This window comes from Hydra viridissima, unplaced genomic scaffold (assembly GCF_058129835.1).
Source record: "Hydra viridissima isolate aposymbiotic clone 2 unplaced genomic scaffold, HvirCarnegie_v1 scaffold_2, whole genome shotgun sequence".
NCBI classification, from domain to species: Eukaryota; Metazoa; Cnidaria; class Hydrozoa; order Anthoathecata; family Hydridae; genus Hydra; species Hydra viridissima.
In genome coordinates, this window is record NW_028324301.1 from 16,249,202 (window position 1) to 16,264,872 (window position 15,671).

The 15,671-nt window shown below is 29.6% G+C and overlaps 2 protein-coding genes and 1 long non-coding RNA gene across 6 annotated transcripts; 2 read left to right on the forward strand and 1 right to left on the reverse strand.

Annotated features, from left to right (window-relative positions):
* The first annotated feature begins 229 nt into the window (after positions 1-229).
* LOC145197195 (uncharacterized) lies at positions 230-3,214 on the forward strand. 3 transcript variants are annotated; one of them, XM_090079943.1, is made up of 3 exons: positions 230-365; positions 1,618-1,755; positions 2,699-3,214. In XM_090079943.1, the coding sequence occupies exons 2-3, from the start codon at positions 1,641-1,643 to the stop codon at positions 3,088-3,090; spliced, it is 507 nt and encodes a 168-aa protein (XP_089936069.1). In that variant the 5' UTR covers positions 230-365; positions 1,618-1,640; the 3' UTR covers positions 3,091-3,214. The 3 variants fall into 3 exon arrangements, with proteins under 3 accessions (XP_089936069.1, XP_089936067.1, XP_089936068.1); XM_090079942.1 differs by lacking the exon at positions 230-365 and adding an exon at positions 1,348-1,487; XM_090079941.1 differs by lacking the exon at positions 230-365 and having other exon boundaries at positions 1,056-1,755.
* Positions 3,215-4,097: 883 nt separating this feature from the next.
* LOC145181037 (E3 ubiquitin-protein ligase MYLIP-like) lies at positions 4,098-7,498 on the forward strand. 2 transcript variants are annotated; one of them, XR_016450152.1, is made up of 5 exons: positions 4,098-4,336; positions 4,696-4,892; positions 5,077-5,505; positions 5,593-6,724; positions 6,813-7,498. XR_016450152.1 is itself a non-coding variant. In XM_080056016.2 (4 exons), the coding sequence occupies exons 1-4, from the start codon at positions 4,250-4,252 to the stop codon at positions 6,338-6,340; spliced, it is 1,461 nt and encodes a 486-aa protein (XP_079912142.2). In that variant the 5' UTR covers positions 4,098-4,249; the 3' UTR covers positions 6,341-7,498. The 2 variants fall into 2 exon arrangements, 1 of the variants encoding a protein (XP_079912142.2); XM_080056016.2 differs by having other exon boundaries at positions 5,593-7,498.
* Positions 7,024-14,677, reverse strand: LOC149892231 (uncharacterized). Its single transcript, XR_016450153.1, has 3 exons — positions 13,047-14,677; positions 11,817-12,796; positions 7,024-11,455 (listed from the first exon to the last, which is right to left on the reverse strand). It is a non-coding gene; the product is annotated as an uncharacterized LOC149892231 (long non-coding RNA).
* Positions 14,678-15,671: the final 994 nt, after the last annotated feature.

Sequence of the window (15,671 nt, forward strand, 5' to 3'; positions counted from 1 at the left end):
TATTGCCTGATTCATTAATAAAAATATTAACAGAAACAAAAGTATTTCCAACATAGGTAAAAAATTTAAAAAAATGTAGCCTATCTTTTATCATACATTTTTTCTTATCTATAAATAATAAATCTTGATTATCTCTAATTGTGAACTTTTATATTATCAAGCGCATATAGATATTGCAACATGTAACGTATTGAAATGAATATTATTAACATAATATTTGTTTCACTATGTTACATGTTACAATATCTTCATGCGCTTCTAAAAATCTTCATGTCTTCTAAAAATCTTCATGCGCTTCTAAAAATCTTCAATCTAATATCTTCATGCGTTTCTAAAAAAGTTATCAAAATGCATACGATATTTTGGTAAGTTTAATTTATGAAATCATAAAATTACTAAAGAACAGAAAATAAAATGTAACACAATCAAAAGAACACAAATGATAAGGATTTCATCAAACGGAATCAAAACTTTTCTCATAGCAAAGTTTTCAAGAAATAAAAATTTTACTTTTTTTGTCAAAAAATTACCTCTAAAATAGAGTTAATTTTTTTTTGACAGAAAAATTATTTTTATCAAGTAATAGCTTTTTCTCTTTTAAAGAATTTAATTTATGTTTTCATGACTTTGAATTATTATTTTCAATGACTATCACATAAATTGACTGGGAAAATCCAAGAACTTGCCTTTTATAGGAACCCTCAACAAGACTGTTCCTGTAGTCTGTTACTTGAACAAAATGTAAAAATGCCTGGTTGCTGCAAAGGACTTTTTAAGCTTTAACAGCCAGATAAAGTTTAATGATTTTAATGCGTGTTAATTGTAAAATATCCTTCTACCGCACTCTAACCTTGTTTTCTCAAACGCGCCTAAAAGCAAAACAAGAATCAAAATGATTCGTTCCTCTAAACGTAAATTAGTAACTATCTTAATGCCGATAGAAGGCTTAGAAACGTTTACAAAGAATTATTCTGCTTCTCTGTTTAGTAGACTAACTAATTTAAGAATTCAATGGTTATAAATATTTCACATATTTTTGCGAGATTTTTCTTACTGAAACGGAAAAAAATTATATATACAGGCTATATATTTAAAATGGAATGAACAAAGTTAGATGGATGGAAAAACCTTCGACGAAGACTATTCTTGTGCTGTGTACTTTTACACTGTTATATATTTATGTTGTGCATCCTAGTGTTTTTGATGGATTAACTAACCGTAGAAAAGATTCAAGTGAAGAAGATCTTTTTCGTATAGCTGAAGATGCTCGACTGAATTTAAATCTTTACTCAAACATTTATGGTTTGAGTAAAAGCGTTATTAATAACTTGACTTTTTCCAAAAACATTTTAAGCGTAAAAAACATTAGTTCTTTATGTGCAAGTGCTAACTTAGAAATGCACAGTTCATATGTACTATCATTTGCTTTATACCGTAGTTCCCGAAATAAAACTTATGAGAGTTACATAAACAGTGTTGTTAATGAGGTTAGAAGCAGCAAACTTTATAGTAACTGGAGTGTGCGAATATACCATGACCTTAGTGAGGTGGAGAGTGAAGAATATAGTCTATATGAGAACATATATTTTTGTAATGTTAGAAAAATTCCATATTTAGGAGACCTATCATACATAGATGGAATGATGTGGCGCTTCCTTCCCGTAGGTGATTTAAAAGTTGATGTTGTATGTTCCAGGGATTTAGACTCTCCGCTTTTGGAAAGGGAAGAAGATGCTGTTGAAGAATGGCTGAAAGGTTCTTTTTTTATTTGAAACTTCTTTATATTCCTAATTTGCGTTTTAATTAACTTTTTAAATTTTTTGAATCTTTTTTTTTTTTTTTTTTTTTTTTTGTAGTAGGTTTAAAAACCAGAAACCTATGTTGACTTTAAAATGGCCAATTAAAAATAAACTTTTAATACATAACGTGTAGACGTCTTACGGGAAACGCGACAAATCTGAGAATTACGCATAATCCCTGGGTATTATACAAATTCGCTTTTTGTTTGCTTTTTTTTCTTACGCAAAATCGTCTCTTTTTTTTTGCGAACGTGATTAATATGAAATTATTTACATTAATATAAATGTATTTACTCTTTTGAGAAAAGAGAAGTAAATTGGGGGGGGGGGGAGGGAGGGGAGGGAAGGGGGAGGGGGAGTTAATAGAGCTCATTAAGTATTTACCTGATTATCAAATCAAAAATTACATGTTTAGCAAACTTTAAGACAGTTGTGTAGCGAACAAGTAATGATTTAATGCACTGGCCTGAAGAAAACTTTACGAAAGTTTTCAATTTGGGGAATTTTTAATTTATTAATAATTTGTTACAGGTACTTTTATTTCAGTTTTTGTGCGTACTTTAAGAGAAACAAATTGAATTCAATCCAAATTGAAGTCTTGATTATTTGCAGTTTGTTAACACGGTTTTTAATATTGCTTTTTAATTTGCACAAAACTTTATTTCAATTAATACTTAGCATCATAAAATATTTTGGTCTCTGTTAATCTCTTTAAGTAATAGTAAAAACACTGCAGTTTATCAAATGAATTTGTTTTCGAAATCGTCATAATTTAGCATGACGTTTGTTAGTTAACAGTTTGACTTCGTAATGTTTTCTAAGGTTGGCCGTGAGATATAATTGTCATGCACAATATATTTTCATACTGACTATTCTGTTTTTATCTTTTTCTTGTTTAGGTCCAAAAATGTCCCATGTAATGCGCGACCATATATTGCATTCTTCAACGGTAATGGGTGGTTTGTGGTGCATAAAAACTTCCAAAAATAGACTACTTGCTGAAATACTGTTCAGTTTAGCATTAGCTAAATCCGCCAGACGTACTTCTAAAATCGCGCCGCCTTATGGAAGCGATCAAGCAACTTTAAATAAATACATATGGCCTTTTATTAAAACTGACGTTTTGATACACGATTCTTACAAGTGTAATAGTAATACTGCTCCTTTTCCGACCAAAAGAAAACAGAACCATTTGTTTGTGGGCTGCACACGCCCTTGCAAAATACGAAAAATTGATATATGCCCTGTTAAATGTCGTCCTAAAGAACACAAAGACTGGCTGTATTGTTAAGATTTTACAATTTGTTAGAAAATTGCATCCACTTTAGCAGTTTTTTTTTTTTTTTTTTTTGAAAAAACACAGCTTTTTCGCTTCGTGTATTTTATACTAATGAATTAAAAACGCATGCGTTAAAGTTTACTTTTGTGTTAGATTTAAATTTAGCCTAGATTATATATGGACCAACTTGTTAGATTGAAAGTGTTTTTATATTAAGTGGATGGTAGCAACTTCCTTCCCACACCTGTTAGCATAACTCCCTACGGCGAGGCTCTTCCAAATATTGAACTTAGTTTCTTTTTATGTTAACTTGTTAAATACCTCGAATTTAATATAACAGTGTTTTGGAGTGAAAAATACAGCTGTTAGAAGACTTTATGTTCACTTCATTTTTACTAAATAGAAAACTGAAGTGTTTTGAATCGTTGCGATTACGAATTTGTTCATGACAAATTAAATGTAAGATTTACGCTATTTTAACATAGAACAAAAGTATGAGTATTTTTTTGTTTATTATTTATCCTCAAGTTACAATCTGTTTTGCTGCTCCGGTATTAGACATTGGGTATTTTTATTGAATTTTTTGAAAGAAAAAAAAAAAGGACTTCTAAACTGAAACGCGAATCAATCACAATATTTAAAAGAAATATAAAGTCGTCATAATAAAATTGATTTTACATTCTCCGTTTAGGAGCTTTTTATTCAAAAAACAATTCATTCTCTAAGGAGAAGTAGTTACCATACAGAAGATGTGGGTTTATAATAGAATTGGTAGAAAACGAGGCTTAAAAACACGGGTGTTGAAAGTATTAAGTAAGTTACTTTTAAGCAAGTATTTCTGAAGTTTTTTGTTATGTTTTAAAGTGATATAAAAACCATCAAAATATATGTACAGAAAAAACTATACATTTTAAACTTACAATTTTTAAACCTGCAAAAAAAAAAAAAAAAAAAGAAAATTTTAGTTGCACAACTCCCTGTCAACTTTTACTTTTATTAATATTTTATCGAGTTAAGATATAACGATTTCAATAACAGAAAAAATCTTCCCTTGTTCTTGACCCTTCTAGCGGAACCAGCGCAACAAACCACCATTAACCTCCTCTAATCCACAACAACACTGCCTCTCACATGACAATTAAAACAACTACACAACCAGCAGACTTCTACGATGTGGTGTTTCGTGTCAGAACCGAGCGGAACTATCCACGAGCTTATATTGCCGAAAGGAAGCCGTGGAATAGATTGTCTTGAAACGGTGAGAAGTTACTTCTTTAATATCTTTTTCTATTTCGTTTTTAAATTTAAGAGTTAAATAAGCTCCCCTTACTTTTTAAATTTGATATAAGAACAAGTATTGACAAATATAAAACGATTTAACTTGCAAATACTTCGTTTTTTAAAACACCCTATTTTCAAAGCACATCAATCTTCCTCTTATTCCGGTATAAGAAGAATATTTAGGGGTCAAGATAATGTGGCATAAATGAAGTGAAAGTTTGTTCTTAAGGTTATATGCATATATATATATATATATATATATATATATATATATATATATATATATATATATATATATATATATATATATATGTACTTACATAGTATACGTTATAGATAGCATCTAGAATACATTTGGTTGAAAAAGATTACTTTGGCCTTCGCTATACTAACCCTTCAAATGGTGTTGAATCCTGGTTAAATTTACGAAATAAGTTAATAGATCAATTATGTACTGGAGGAGGACCCCATAGAATTCAATTAATGGTGAAATATTTTGTCAATGTTCAAGAGCTTCAACAATCTATTACTAGGTAAATAAAATTAATAAAAAAGAATTTAGTTCCTAAAGATTGCAGAGCACACATTTTTAAATCCATATAATTACACAAAGTATTTACATTTTAATGCAATTTTTTTTTGGTAGTAAACAATTTCTGACAAAAAATCTGTTTGATATTTTATATATTTGCTTTCTAAAAACTTTATTTTCATTAGAGACTTATATTATTCAACATTGGTCAATCATATTAACCATGGTAAAATTGATTTAAAATGTATTGATAAGAACACAGTAGCTCAAATATTTGCACTTACTGCACAAGTTCATGTTGGTGACTTCAATGCTGATGCTTTACCTGAATACTCTGTGCTTCATATGTTGAATGAGGAATGGAGCCCAGAATTTCAAAAAATTGTTGAAACTGAACATTTAAAATTAGACTCTGTTACTCCTTCACAAGCTAAAATTAAATTCATAAAGCTGGTGAGCGAGTTGGAATTATATGGTGTGGAATCATTTCATGTTCATTCCATGGGTGATAAGCCTAAAGAGTTAACACTATCAGTTCGACATGATGGTTTGAGAGTCTATCGAGCAAGTTCTTGTAAAGAAAAAAATACAGAGACTGCTAATCTTTTAGAGTTGTAAGTATTATTTTTAAAATTCATTTTAATTTGAATAATAATAATAATCAACTTTACATTAGCTTATATAGGAATCTTTCTTTACAGTATAACCTATGACTCCATATCTACAGTATCTTACAAAGGTAAACGGTTCACTATTGTGCATGGCGATGGTAATTCTGATCACATTCATTCAAGTTTCCTATTAAAGAGAAATTCAGCAGCTATTAGTCTATTTCGTACTTTTACAGAGTATCACTCTTTTTTTCAATGCAATACTGTCAAAAGTTCTGTCATTGAAAAATGCAGCAGAAACTCTTTTGGAAGAATCTTTTCTGTTTTTTTTCCAAATTCAAATAAAGGCAAACTTTTTCTGTTTGATGTTACATGTACACGAAGACAAGCTTACAATCAAGCATGGTCAGTATTACATGCTCCTAATAAAAATCGACAGTCAGCCTTTTATCACAGTGAGAGAAGTTTTAATAGAAAAAGTGTTTATAGTTTAAGCGCATCTGACGAAATCCCTGCCAATAGCTCTACAAAAGAACAAAAGAACCATGGACCTAATTTTTTTATAAATGACGAAAAAATGCTTAACAGAAAAGAGCAGTGTAAGTCTACTGTTTCTGATTCTAATGATATAAACAGTTTATCATTAGAGGAGTTGCGTGACACTGTCACAGATTTAATTGAGAAAAGAATGTGTCAAGTATGCATGGATGAAGAAATTTCAACTGCTTTTTGTCCTTGTGGTCATGTAGTATGCTGCACAGAATGTGCTGCAGTGTGTCGAGAATGTCCACTTTGCCGAACGCAAGTCACTTATGCACAAAGAGTGTTTTTTAATTAATCTTTTTTTGTTTAATCTAATTATATAAAAAAGACAAAAAATAGTGAAATTTTATATATGTGTTGCTTGAAATTTTAAAAAGTGACAACACTCTTGCATTGTTATTTTTGAATGGTACTTGTGTTTGAATATTTTATTTCTTTGAGTTAGAATTATTATTTATTAACAAGGCTTTTTTCAATGATAATCTAGCAAATAGATAGTATGAAAATACATGTGAATAGCAGCCTTCCTATGATTGTTTTCATTATGAATATTTTATAGCAAACTTATTCACCATTCAATGAGAGCAATTCTAGAAAGCATCTATTAAAGTTAAGACTTAAACTTTTTGTATCTATTTTAAATCTTTGTGTGTGTGTTTATATATATTATTGCAAACACATACATACATACATACATACATACATACATACATACATACATACATACATACATACATACATACATACATACATACATACATACATACATACATACATACATACATATATACATACATTTGTATATACACACACACACAAAGTTTAGGTATATGTTTACACATATACATATGTAAATTTTGTGACTAAAGTTTTTCTTTTTGACAAACTGTTTTGCACTGTACTTCAGTGATATTTCTTCTTTGAATGTTTTTCTCAGATTGTTAATTTTTTTGTTTTTATTCTAGAGCCGTTTTTTATTACATTTTTTTCTTTGTTTATTTTAGACTTTTTTTAGTATACAATGAGTTTTATTATTGTAAATCTTGTAAAATGATATGAGTATTATACTTACTAGTGTTTGACCCAACTAGTAGCCATATAAGGTATTTTAGTTCTGCAAAATTTTTATCATGGCTTCATTTTTTTTGTTTTTTGTGTTAACTTTATCTTCTTATTTATGAGTTTTTCTTGAAAGCAATTATTTAGATAGTCATTTTATTTCTTTCGTAATTTACTTTCGTTTATCTGTTTTAACTTATGTAAAACTTATATAAAAAGAGAATTTTTTGTTACCTTCGGTTTTAGGAATGTAGAGATAATTATATAAATATGCTACCGTCTATTTAAGGTTAAGTTATTTAAAAATGTTAGATTTTTTGTGCGCGTTGAATGCGCACTACCGGATAAAGTGAATTAATGGATGTGTTAAATATAGTAAATGTATTTAGCGAAAGCAAATGTTTTTTTAACTTGATTGTGTTACGTCATTATTTTTCCTGTGCAAAATTTGAATGCTTTTAGATCTGTAATTGCGCGTACCGATGCGTTGTCAAAAAATAATTAAGATAGTTAATCATGTTGGCTGAAGTATCAAGCTTTATATATATTTGTGTAATAATACTGGTTGACAAAAAAAAATTTCTCTTCATGCCTCTGTGAGGCAAAATCACGTTTTTTATGACAACTATTTCATCGGTTTTTGTTGTTAGAACTGTAAATCTTTAAGAATACAAACCATAGAAAATTAATTGCAAGTGCCTATCTTGAATCTTTTATCGCTGAAATCTTAAAATCTTTATAAAAAGTAAAAATTTAAGAATTGGTTTTATCGCTCTTACTAACAAAAAGTTCAACAAAACCCGGGGGGGGGGGGGGGGAGAACTTTTTGTATTGATTTAGAATAATTTTTTTGTCTATTCCTGTAATTAATCTCATTTGAATAGGCTCTTCGAGCATTGTTACCGTCGTTCAATTTTACCCGGGTCCTCCCGGTTTAGGGTAGTGAACAACAAGTCCCATTTTATAGAAATGTCTTTTGAATAATTTTTCTGCATTTCCTTTTGCTTTCCTTTTATTAATTAACAGCCTGTATGAAGTATAAATAAGACACAAAATCTATGCATAAAGTGTCGATAATCCGTATTGCAGTTCATCTGATAAACAAGGAAGTTAGAATTAATACTGGTGAACATCCACATATACCACAACATTGTTATATTTGATAGGGCAGTTTGATCTTGCTGTCTATCATTAATTTGAATGGTACGTCTGAAATGGGCTTACTGTTAGATTTCTCAAACTCTACAGTGTTATAGATCTTATCTTTCAGTGGCTTCTTCGATAAGTATTATGTTGCTTATTAGTATATAAGAAAATGTAATAAAAAAAAGATGTGCTGAAAAGGTTACAAAAGTTGAAATATTTGTTTAAGCAACATTTATAGAACGAAAAATATTTCAATGCAAGTATTTTGTAAAATATAGCAATTATATATTTTTACTTACCCTAATTGGATAATAACATTAGTAGTTAAAAAATTGCTAGGAAATATTCGTGTATAAACTACATAAAATAATTACTTTTGCATTACCGGCAATTTACCGAACATTAATTATCTGTTATAATTTTATTTAAAGCAAAAACTGGCAAAATATCTACTTTGTATGTTCATTTACTTTAACTTTATATTAGCAGATGTTAGGAGGATATTAGAGGAAAATCTATCTAATGACTAAAGCTATAGGTGAAAAATGATGTTACTACTGACGCATAAAAATTAAGGATTACATTTACATTACTGTTTCAAAGAGCTTGAACTAAAACCTGAATACTAATGCAAAGGTATATAGCTTAAAACAACACTCAGTAGAATTCTTTTAAAGCAATAGTAGTAGTAAGGAAGTTAAAAAAAAAAAAACGTCATAAAAACTCGTCAGATTTATGCGCCAATAACCGGATGAAATAACCTTTTAATTGATATTTATTTTAATATTTCTGCTAATCAACATACGTCGGTCATTATGAAAAATTTTCAACAGCAATGTTGGCACTAAAATTTGGGTATGGATAAAATTATTTGCATGAAGCTCATTTTTTCTTGTAGATTACAAATCTATAAATGGTTTAACTATAGCACGTCAGATTCCTGAAAAATTGCCTAACAATATTGAATTTCTTATATGCACAAGAGGGGAAGGGGGTTGAGAGGGGTGAAGGGAGCGAGGTAAATGAAATAAAAATCACTTCGTACTAAGACTTATTAGAGCAGTCAAAGACCGAATTCAGCGCAATCCAGTCCAATCCATGAGGAAGATGGCGAAGGAGCTCTCTGTGAGTGAGCACACAATCAGAAATGTTGTTATATAGGACCTGAAGGCCAAGTCTAGAGCTAGATTAAAAAGACACCTTATTGAAAAAGGCAATGCCAAACGAGTTGAGAGAAATAGAAACCTTTTGTCCATCCTCGGGAAAATTTAACAAATAGTTCTGTTCTCAGATGAAAAACATTTTACGGTGGATTCTGAATCAAATAACAGGACTAATTGCTACATTAGTACATCCAAGCCGGAAGATATTGCAGAATCCATTTGGTTCAATTTTAGGACGAAACACCCTGCTTCTGTGATGAGTTTTTGAGTTGTGGTAGGGAGTTTGGGCAATTTTCTTAGCCAATGTAAATTTTTTTATTTAAAATGCAATGGATTTCTTAACATATTTTATTTTCAAAATGGTTTCAACCACTTCTGTAGCTTATTTAGTTCCAAAGATATTCGTGTTTTAATATTTCAATTCATATACATTTTATGAAATATTTCTTTAAAGTATCTCGTTAAACTTTTGGCACCGAAAAAAAAAGTTTTTTCTTTTTTTTTTTTCTTGTGTAAAAAGTTGCGTAAACAATAAAATGTCTAAAGATGGGGGAAATTTATAAAATCTCCACTTAGAAAACAAAAAACCCACCCTACTAGACTACCAAGAAAAAAACAAAAACTGATTGGCATAAATAGTTGCAGAATCTATTTTTATGTGGGGACGAAAGAACTAGCTTAATTTACTTGTATATAAACAAAACTGAAACATTTAAAATTAAATAACTTTATCAATTCTAAAGTAAAACGACGTCCCCAAAAAAATTATTGTAGTGCAACCTTTTCTAAAAAAAGTAACATCTATATAAACGTATATACTATTTATTTTCATGGGTGGTTTTTTATTATTCGACACCTACATAAAATCATTTGTTGATTTTTTTGGACGAAATTTTTCAAAAACGTACGATATATTTTTTTTTCCGCGATAAAATGTCATGTGACAAAACTCTCTAGTTGTGGCCACCGATGGCCTGAAGATGCCTCCTATTTTTATTGATTCAGTAGTCAAAATTAATGCAGATGCGTACATTAAAATCTTGGGAAAGGAAACCATGTCCGGCCATGGATCATCTCTAAATTCAACTTTGATGCCAAATTTGTGAACCAGCAGGATGGGACTCCCTTTTATACTGGTAGAAAGTCCCAGGAGTGGCTCAGAAAAAACGTGCTGGTTATTTGGGAAAAAGTTTTGTAACCACCTAGCTCCCCAGCTTTAAACCCTCTAGACTACAGTATATCGGCATATGTTGAGTTAATGGCCAGTGCTTCTTCCCACAACAGTAATGCAACTCTGAAGACCTTTGCTACCAAAAAGTGGAACGCCATGCTCAAGGAGTATGTCCCGAAGACATGTAAGAGGTTTTGTTCCAGAACTAAAGTTGTAATCAAGGTTTACAGATTGAGTAACTTTTTTGAAATTCATGGAAAAATAAAAAAAATTACTTTGCCGAAAGTCTTTTCTTATTTACTTGTTTTTACGACCAACTATTTTCAAAAGGCGCATACTGTATATATTTAATACTAGTTATTTCTTTAAGGCGCATACTTATATATTTAATACTAGTTATTTCTTTATAAATGAATTACAAATATTATCCATTTAAAGTACAATGAAAAAGACTTATCGTGGATAATATTTAATAAGAGTAAAATTAAATATTTATTAAACTTTTCGTGCAAAATTATATTTTTTTGAAACTTTTTTACCTCCTGAGTATTTTTAGCATAGATCGAGTTCTTCTGCTTTTTAATATATTGAAAGATGATTTGATATTGAAATTTATTTGCACCGCAATTTCTTAATAAACAAAATAATCCGTTTAACAAACAATGCTCTACAAGCTCGTAACTGGTGCAGACTGAAGGAATCGACGTTGAATATGCAATCTTAACAAATAATAATAAAGAACTTTAGAAAGAAAATGCAGTGACGAAAATCTTTTTTTATTTGTGCTGTTTTGGCACCGAAAAAAATTTCTTAAAATGTATATTTGCTTAGAGACACTTAAGGAATCGCTCATACGTGCTGTAAATATTCGCTGCTAACCCGCTACAAGCGGGTTAGCAGCGAATATTTAAACTAAAATTTTATTTTCCTTGTTCAGTTTATCAAAAATCGACTCCGAAGTAATGTAAAAAAAGTGAGGGGGGCTCGAAGGATTTCACTTGGTGAATTACTCCCCTCGTCCACAATCAATAAAAGTTTTTGAACTTCGAATGACAGCTTTCTAAAAGTAAAGGTTTATTTAAAAAACTGATATTTAATTTTTTTGAGTATCTACTCAATAAATTTAAATATAATTTTTTCTTTTGTTCGAACAAAAAGTAGTCAAAATGGAAAGAAGTGGAAGGGAGAGATAAATCAGAACGGAAAAATTTCTCATTAAATCAACGCAAAACTGCTAAGAAATCTGTTTTAAATGATTTTATGATCTGCACTTTTAAAACTTCTTTTATGATTAATCAAAAAATTAATCAAACTAAATATTTTTGCTCTAAATCCATGCAACCGAAAAACAGCGAAAGCAAAAAACAAATAAGAAAGGCTGTTGACGACTTTGCTTGGCCTTGAACCAGTAAAAGTTTTACTAAAGTTTTAAACGTAATGAAAGAAATCGCATTATTTGATGTATTGGAAAAGTTAACATCAGTTTTAATCTGAAGTTTGCTCTATCCAATTAGTTTACCTAAAATTTTGACGCAAGACATACATGCTTTACATACATCCATACATAAACACATACATGTTTATACAGGGCTTTCAAAAAAATATATGCTTATTGAAATATCATAAAAAAAACTAAAGTTGATATTGACCTTAAACTTTTTTTATTTTCAAGAAAATATCTTTTTATACAAATCTTGCATCAGGGTGTTATACTAAAACATAAGATATTATTTTTAATTGTTCTTGAGCATAATGATAAAAAAAACATTAATAAAAAAAAACGATAGGTAAAGATTTCTCTCACGTGTCTTTTTGTAAGCTATATCTCTTTTACATCGAATTTAAAAGATTGTTGCAAATTTTGATTGAAGCTCTTCTCCAAATTATCTATATTCTCCAAATAGTATCTATTTCTTGCTTTAGATCACTTATGAACCTTTCTTTGTTCATTCATCCACAAATAGATTCAAATACAGCAATGGAGCTGGTCAGGGCATTATATTTATTTCATTTTCTTCCGCCCAAGCTTTTAAAATTAATGCCATGTGCACAGAAGCCTGATCTAGTTAATACTGTTACCATTCGTAGAGACCAATTTGCTAATTGGTCTGCTGTTTGATTATCTGTCATGATGGAACTATTCAGTTCTTTAGAATGTCTGTATAGCTGTGTTGGTTGATTCGACAAGTATAGATATTACTCAAACCAACTCCTTTAAAATAAAAACAACCCCAAATATCAAAACATTACAACCTTGGTACGACAAAGCAATTTATTTATATTTATTTAATTCAATTCTTAGTAAAAGTAGAGAATACTTTAGTAAAAATTGTATTAGCTGTCGTAATTTTTATATGAAAGAATTTACAAGGTCTAAAAATTAAAAAAAAAATTATAAGGTCTAAAAGTTATCAGGGTTCACCCATGGTTAAAAAATAAGTTTGGTTTTTCCTGTTGTTTACCTTGAAACTTTACCAGTATGATTCAACCTAGCACCTGAACTTGTTTAAATTTTCCTTTGCGGGTCTTTGGCACTTTAAATTGACTCAAGATTCTAAATTGATTCAAGGTTCTAAACTGACTCAAGATTCTAAACTGACTCAAGATTCTCAATGGTGGAAAAAGGTTTTTTCCCTGCTGAAGTAATAAAAGTTTGAGAATTATGCAAAATGTTAATATTTCAGCTGATAACTCTTTTCTGGTACCTTCCAATTAACTTTAAAGGGAATCACCCCTTTTTTTTTATAAATCATTTAGATGAACAAATAAATTGCGCACATTTTTGTGTAACGGTTGTTGCGTTGAGTTGCGCATCTCCTGCAGGACGTAGAGTTGTGCAAACATGCATATGAGTTGCCGAAATACAAACAACTGCGCAAATACAACGCACTTTCAAAATTTTTTTCGATAATTATTTACGTATACACTTTTTTTTTTCCCCCAATAATTGTTTACGTATGTTTGAGATATTGCTTTTTTCTTTCCTGTTTTTCTTTTGATCATTTTAGTTTTTTTGTTTGTTTATAATTAGTTCTGAACATTTAGGAAAATTATTAATGTGAAAGAAAAGCCGAAAAAATGAATGTGAACTTTTCCCACTGATTTCTAATTTTAAATTTCACGAATTTTAGAATATATGAGCGATTCTCATTCTTAAAGTTTCTCATTTTATCAGATTTTTTTGACGTTTTGTTGTATTTCATTATTCGTACAAATTCCCAAGTTTCATTAGCAACTTTATCATTTTAAATATGACGTATTAAGCTAAATTTAGTTTTAAAAATCGAACTCTTTTTTTAACAATTTGTACCAACTGGGTGAAAGTCTAACATTCTCAATCTTAAACACTGCAATATTTGGTGCAAACTGCATACTAATCCTCTTTTATTCATTTCCATTAACGAGTTTAAGGAATTCTAGATTTATCCTGGATACTTTCATTTGATCTCTTACATTATCTTCAAATAATTGACCAGTTTCAAAACTATGTTATTTGATGGAGTATAAATTTTGTTTATTACAAGTTAATTATCATAAATTATGTTATCATAAACTATGTTATAATAAGTTATGTATATACTAATAGCAAATTAATTTTTATATGTCAAAATTGAATATACAATTTTACATTTTTATGTTAAACATTTAATCAAAGCAAATAGAAAGAAGCTATTCACATATATTTATAACTAACATTTACCGAACCATCCTTCGCAGCAATTACTGTTAACATCCAGTTATTAAGTTTATCAAATTTTAGGTGACTTAAAGGACTCATGTTGTTTCGAGCATTTAAAAATTCCTTTTTTAATACTCACAAACGGTCGTCAGATTTGAAGGTATTGATTCATCTGACTATAGGACAAAAAATTAGGAGTGGGAGCTAATCAAATTCACCCCAATCCTAAATTGCCCCATTCCTAGAATTAAGTCTTCTAAAATCATAAGCATTTTTTTAATTTTTTTTTTTTTTTTTTTTTTATTTTTAACTAGATTAAAATTCATTGACAGATCAAGTTTCATTTAAAAATCTCTTATCGTAAATACTTTATGACCACCTGAAAAAACTTAGAATAGTCGTAACTTAAATTTTTATTTGATAAAGTTTAAAAATTTTGTCGGTGAATTTTAAACTTGTTTAATTTAACACAAAAAATAAAAAATTGGATCGAGTTCTTAGGAAAACATACCCTAGGGAATGGCGATTAGGGGTCAAGTGGGGTTTGCTTTTTAAAACTTTTTAAATATCGTAAAATTTTTATTCTAATCTTTATGATTAGAATATTATTGATAAATAACATTACACAACTATATTAAATGTTTGTTTGTGGGCAGTGGCGTACCTAGGGTAAATAGCGCCTGGGGCAAACACGGATCTCACGCCCCTCCTCCCCACATAAAGTGCTTAATTACAATTTTTTAATAAATGATGACACAAACTTTATTTTATATAATATATTTATTTTATATGATATATTTTTTCTTAATTTATTTTATATAATTCTCGCTTATTGTATCGCAACCAAGCCTCTTTTGCGCCCCTTTCAGGCTGGCGCCCATGGCACGTGCCCTGCCTGCCCTACCCTAGATACGCCACTGTTTGTGGGTTGTTTAATTTTGTATTTTTTAAAAAACTACATTCAAATAGAAAGTGTTTTAAATCTACATTTCTGCACACAGAAAGCTTCTTTAAAAGTGTTTGTAGCTGTAAGCCACAACTGCACTATTAGCGCTTTACAATAGTTTGATTGTACTCTTCAATTTTTCTCATCCGCTAAAATTGATTGAAATGCAGATGAATATATTCAAGAGCTTGTTTGATCCAAAGTCTACTGAATATAAGAAAACAAAAATTCAAGTAATGAATAATCGTTATAAGTTTTAGGATCAGTTTTTAAAATACTAAACCTTGTTTTTTAATTAAGCTTAAAATTATTTATATTACTGAAGACTCCACCTTTCATGTTGATAAATTCAATAATATGTTGCTCAACTATGTGTACCTTCCAAGAATTGCAATTTCTTTAGATTTTCACTGCTTGTCGAGCACTATTCTAAATCTTTGACATATGTGAAGCTTAGTGGTT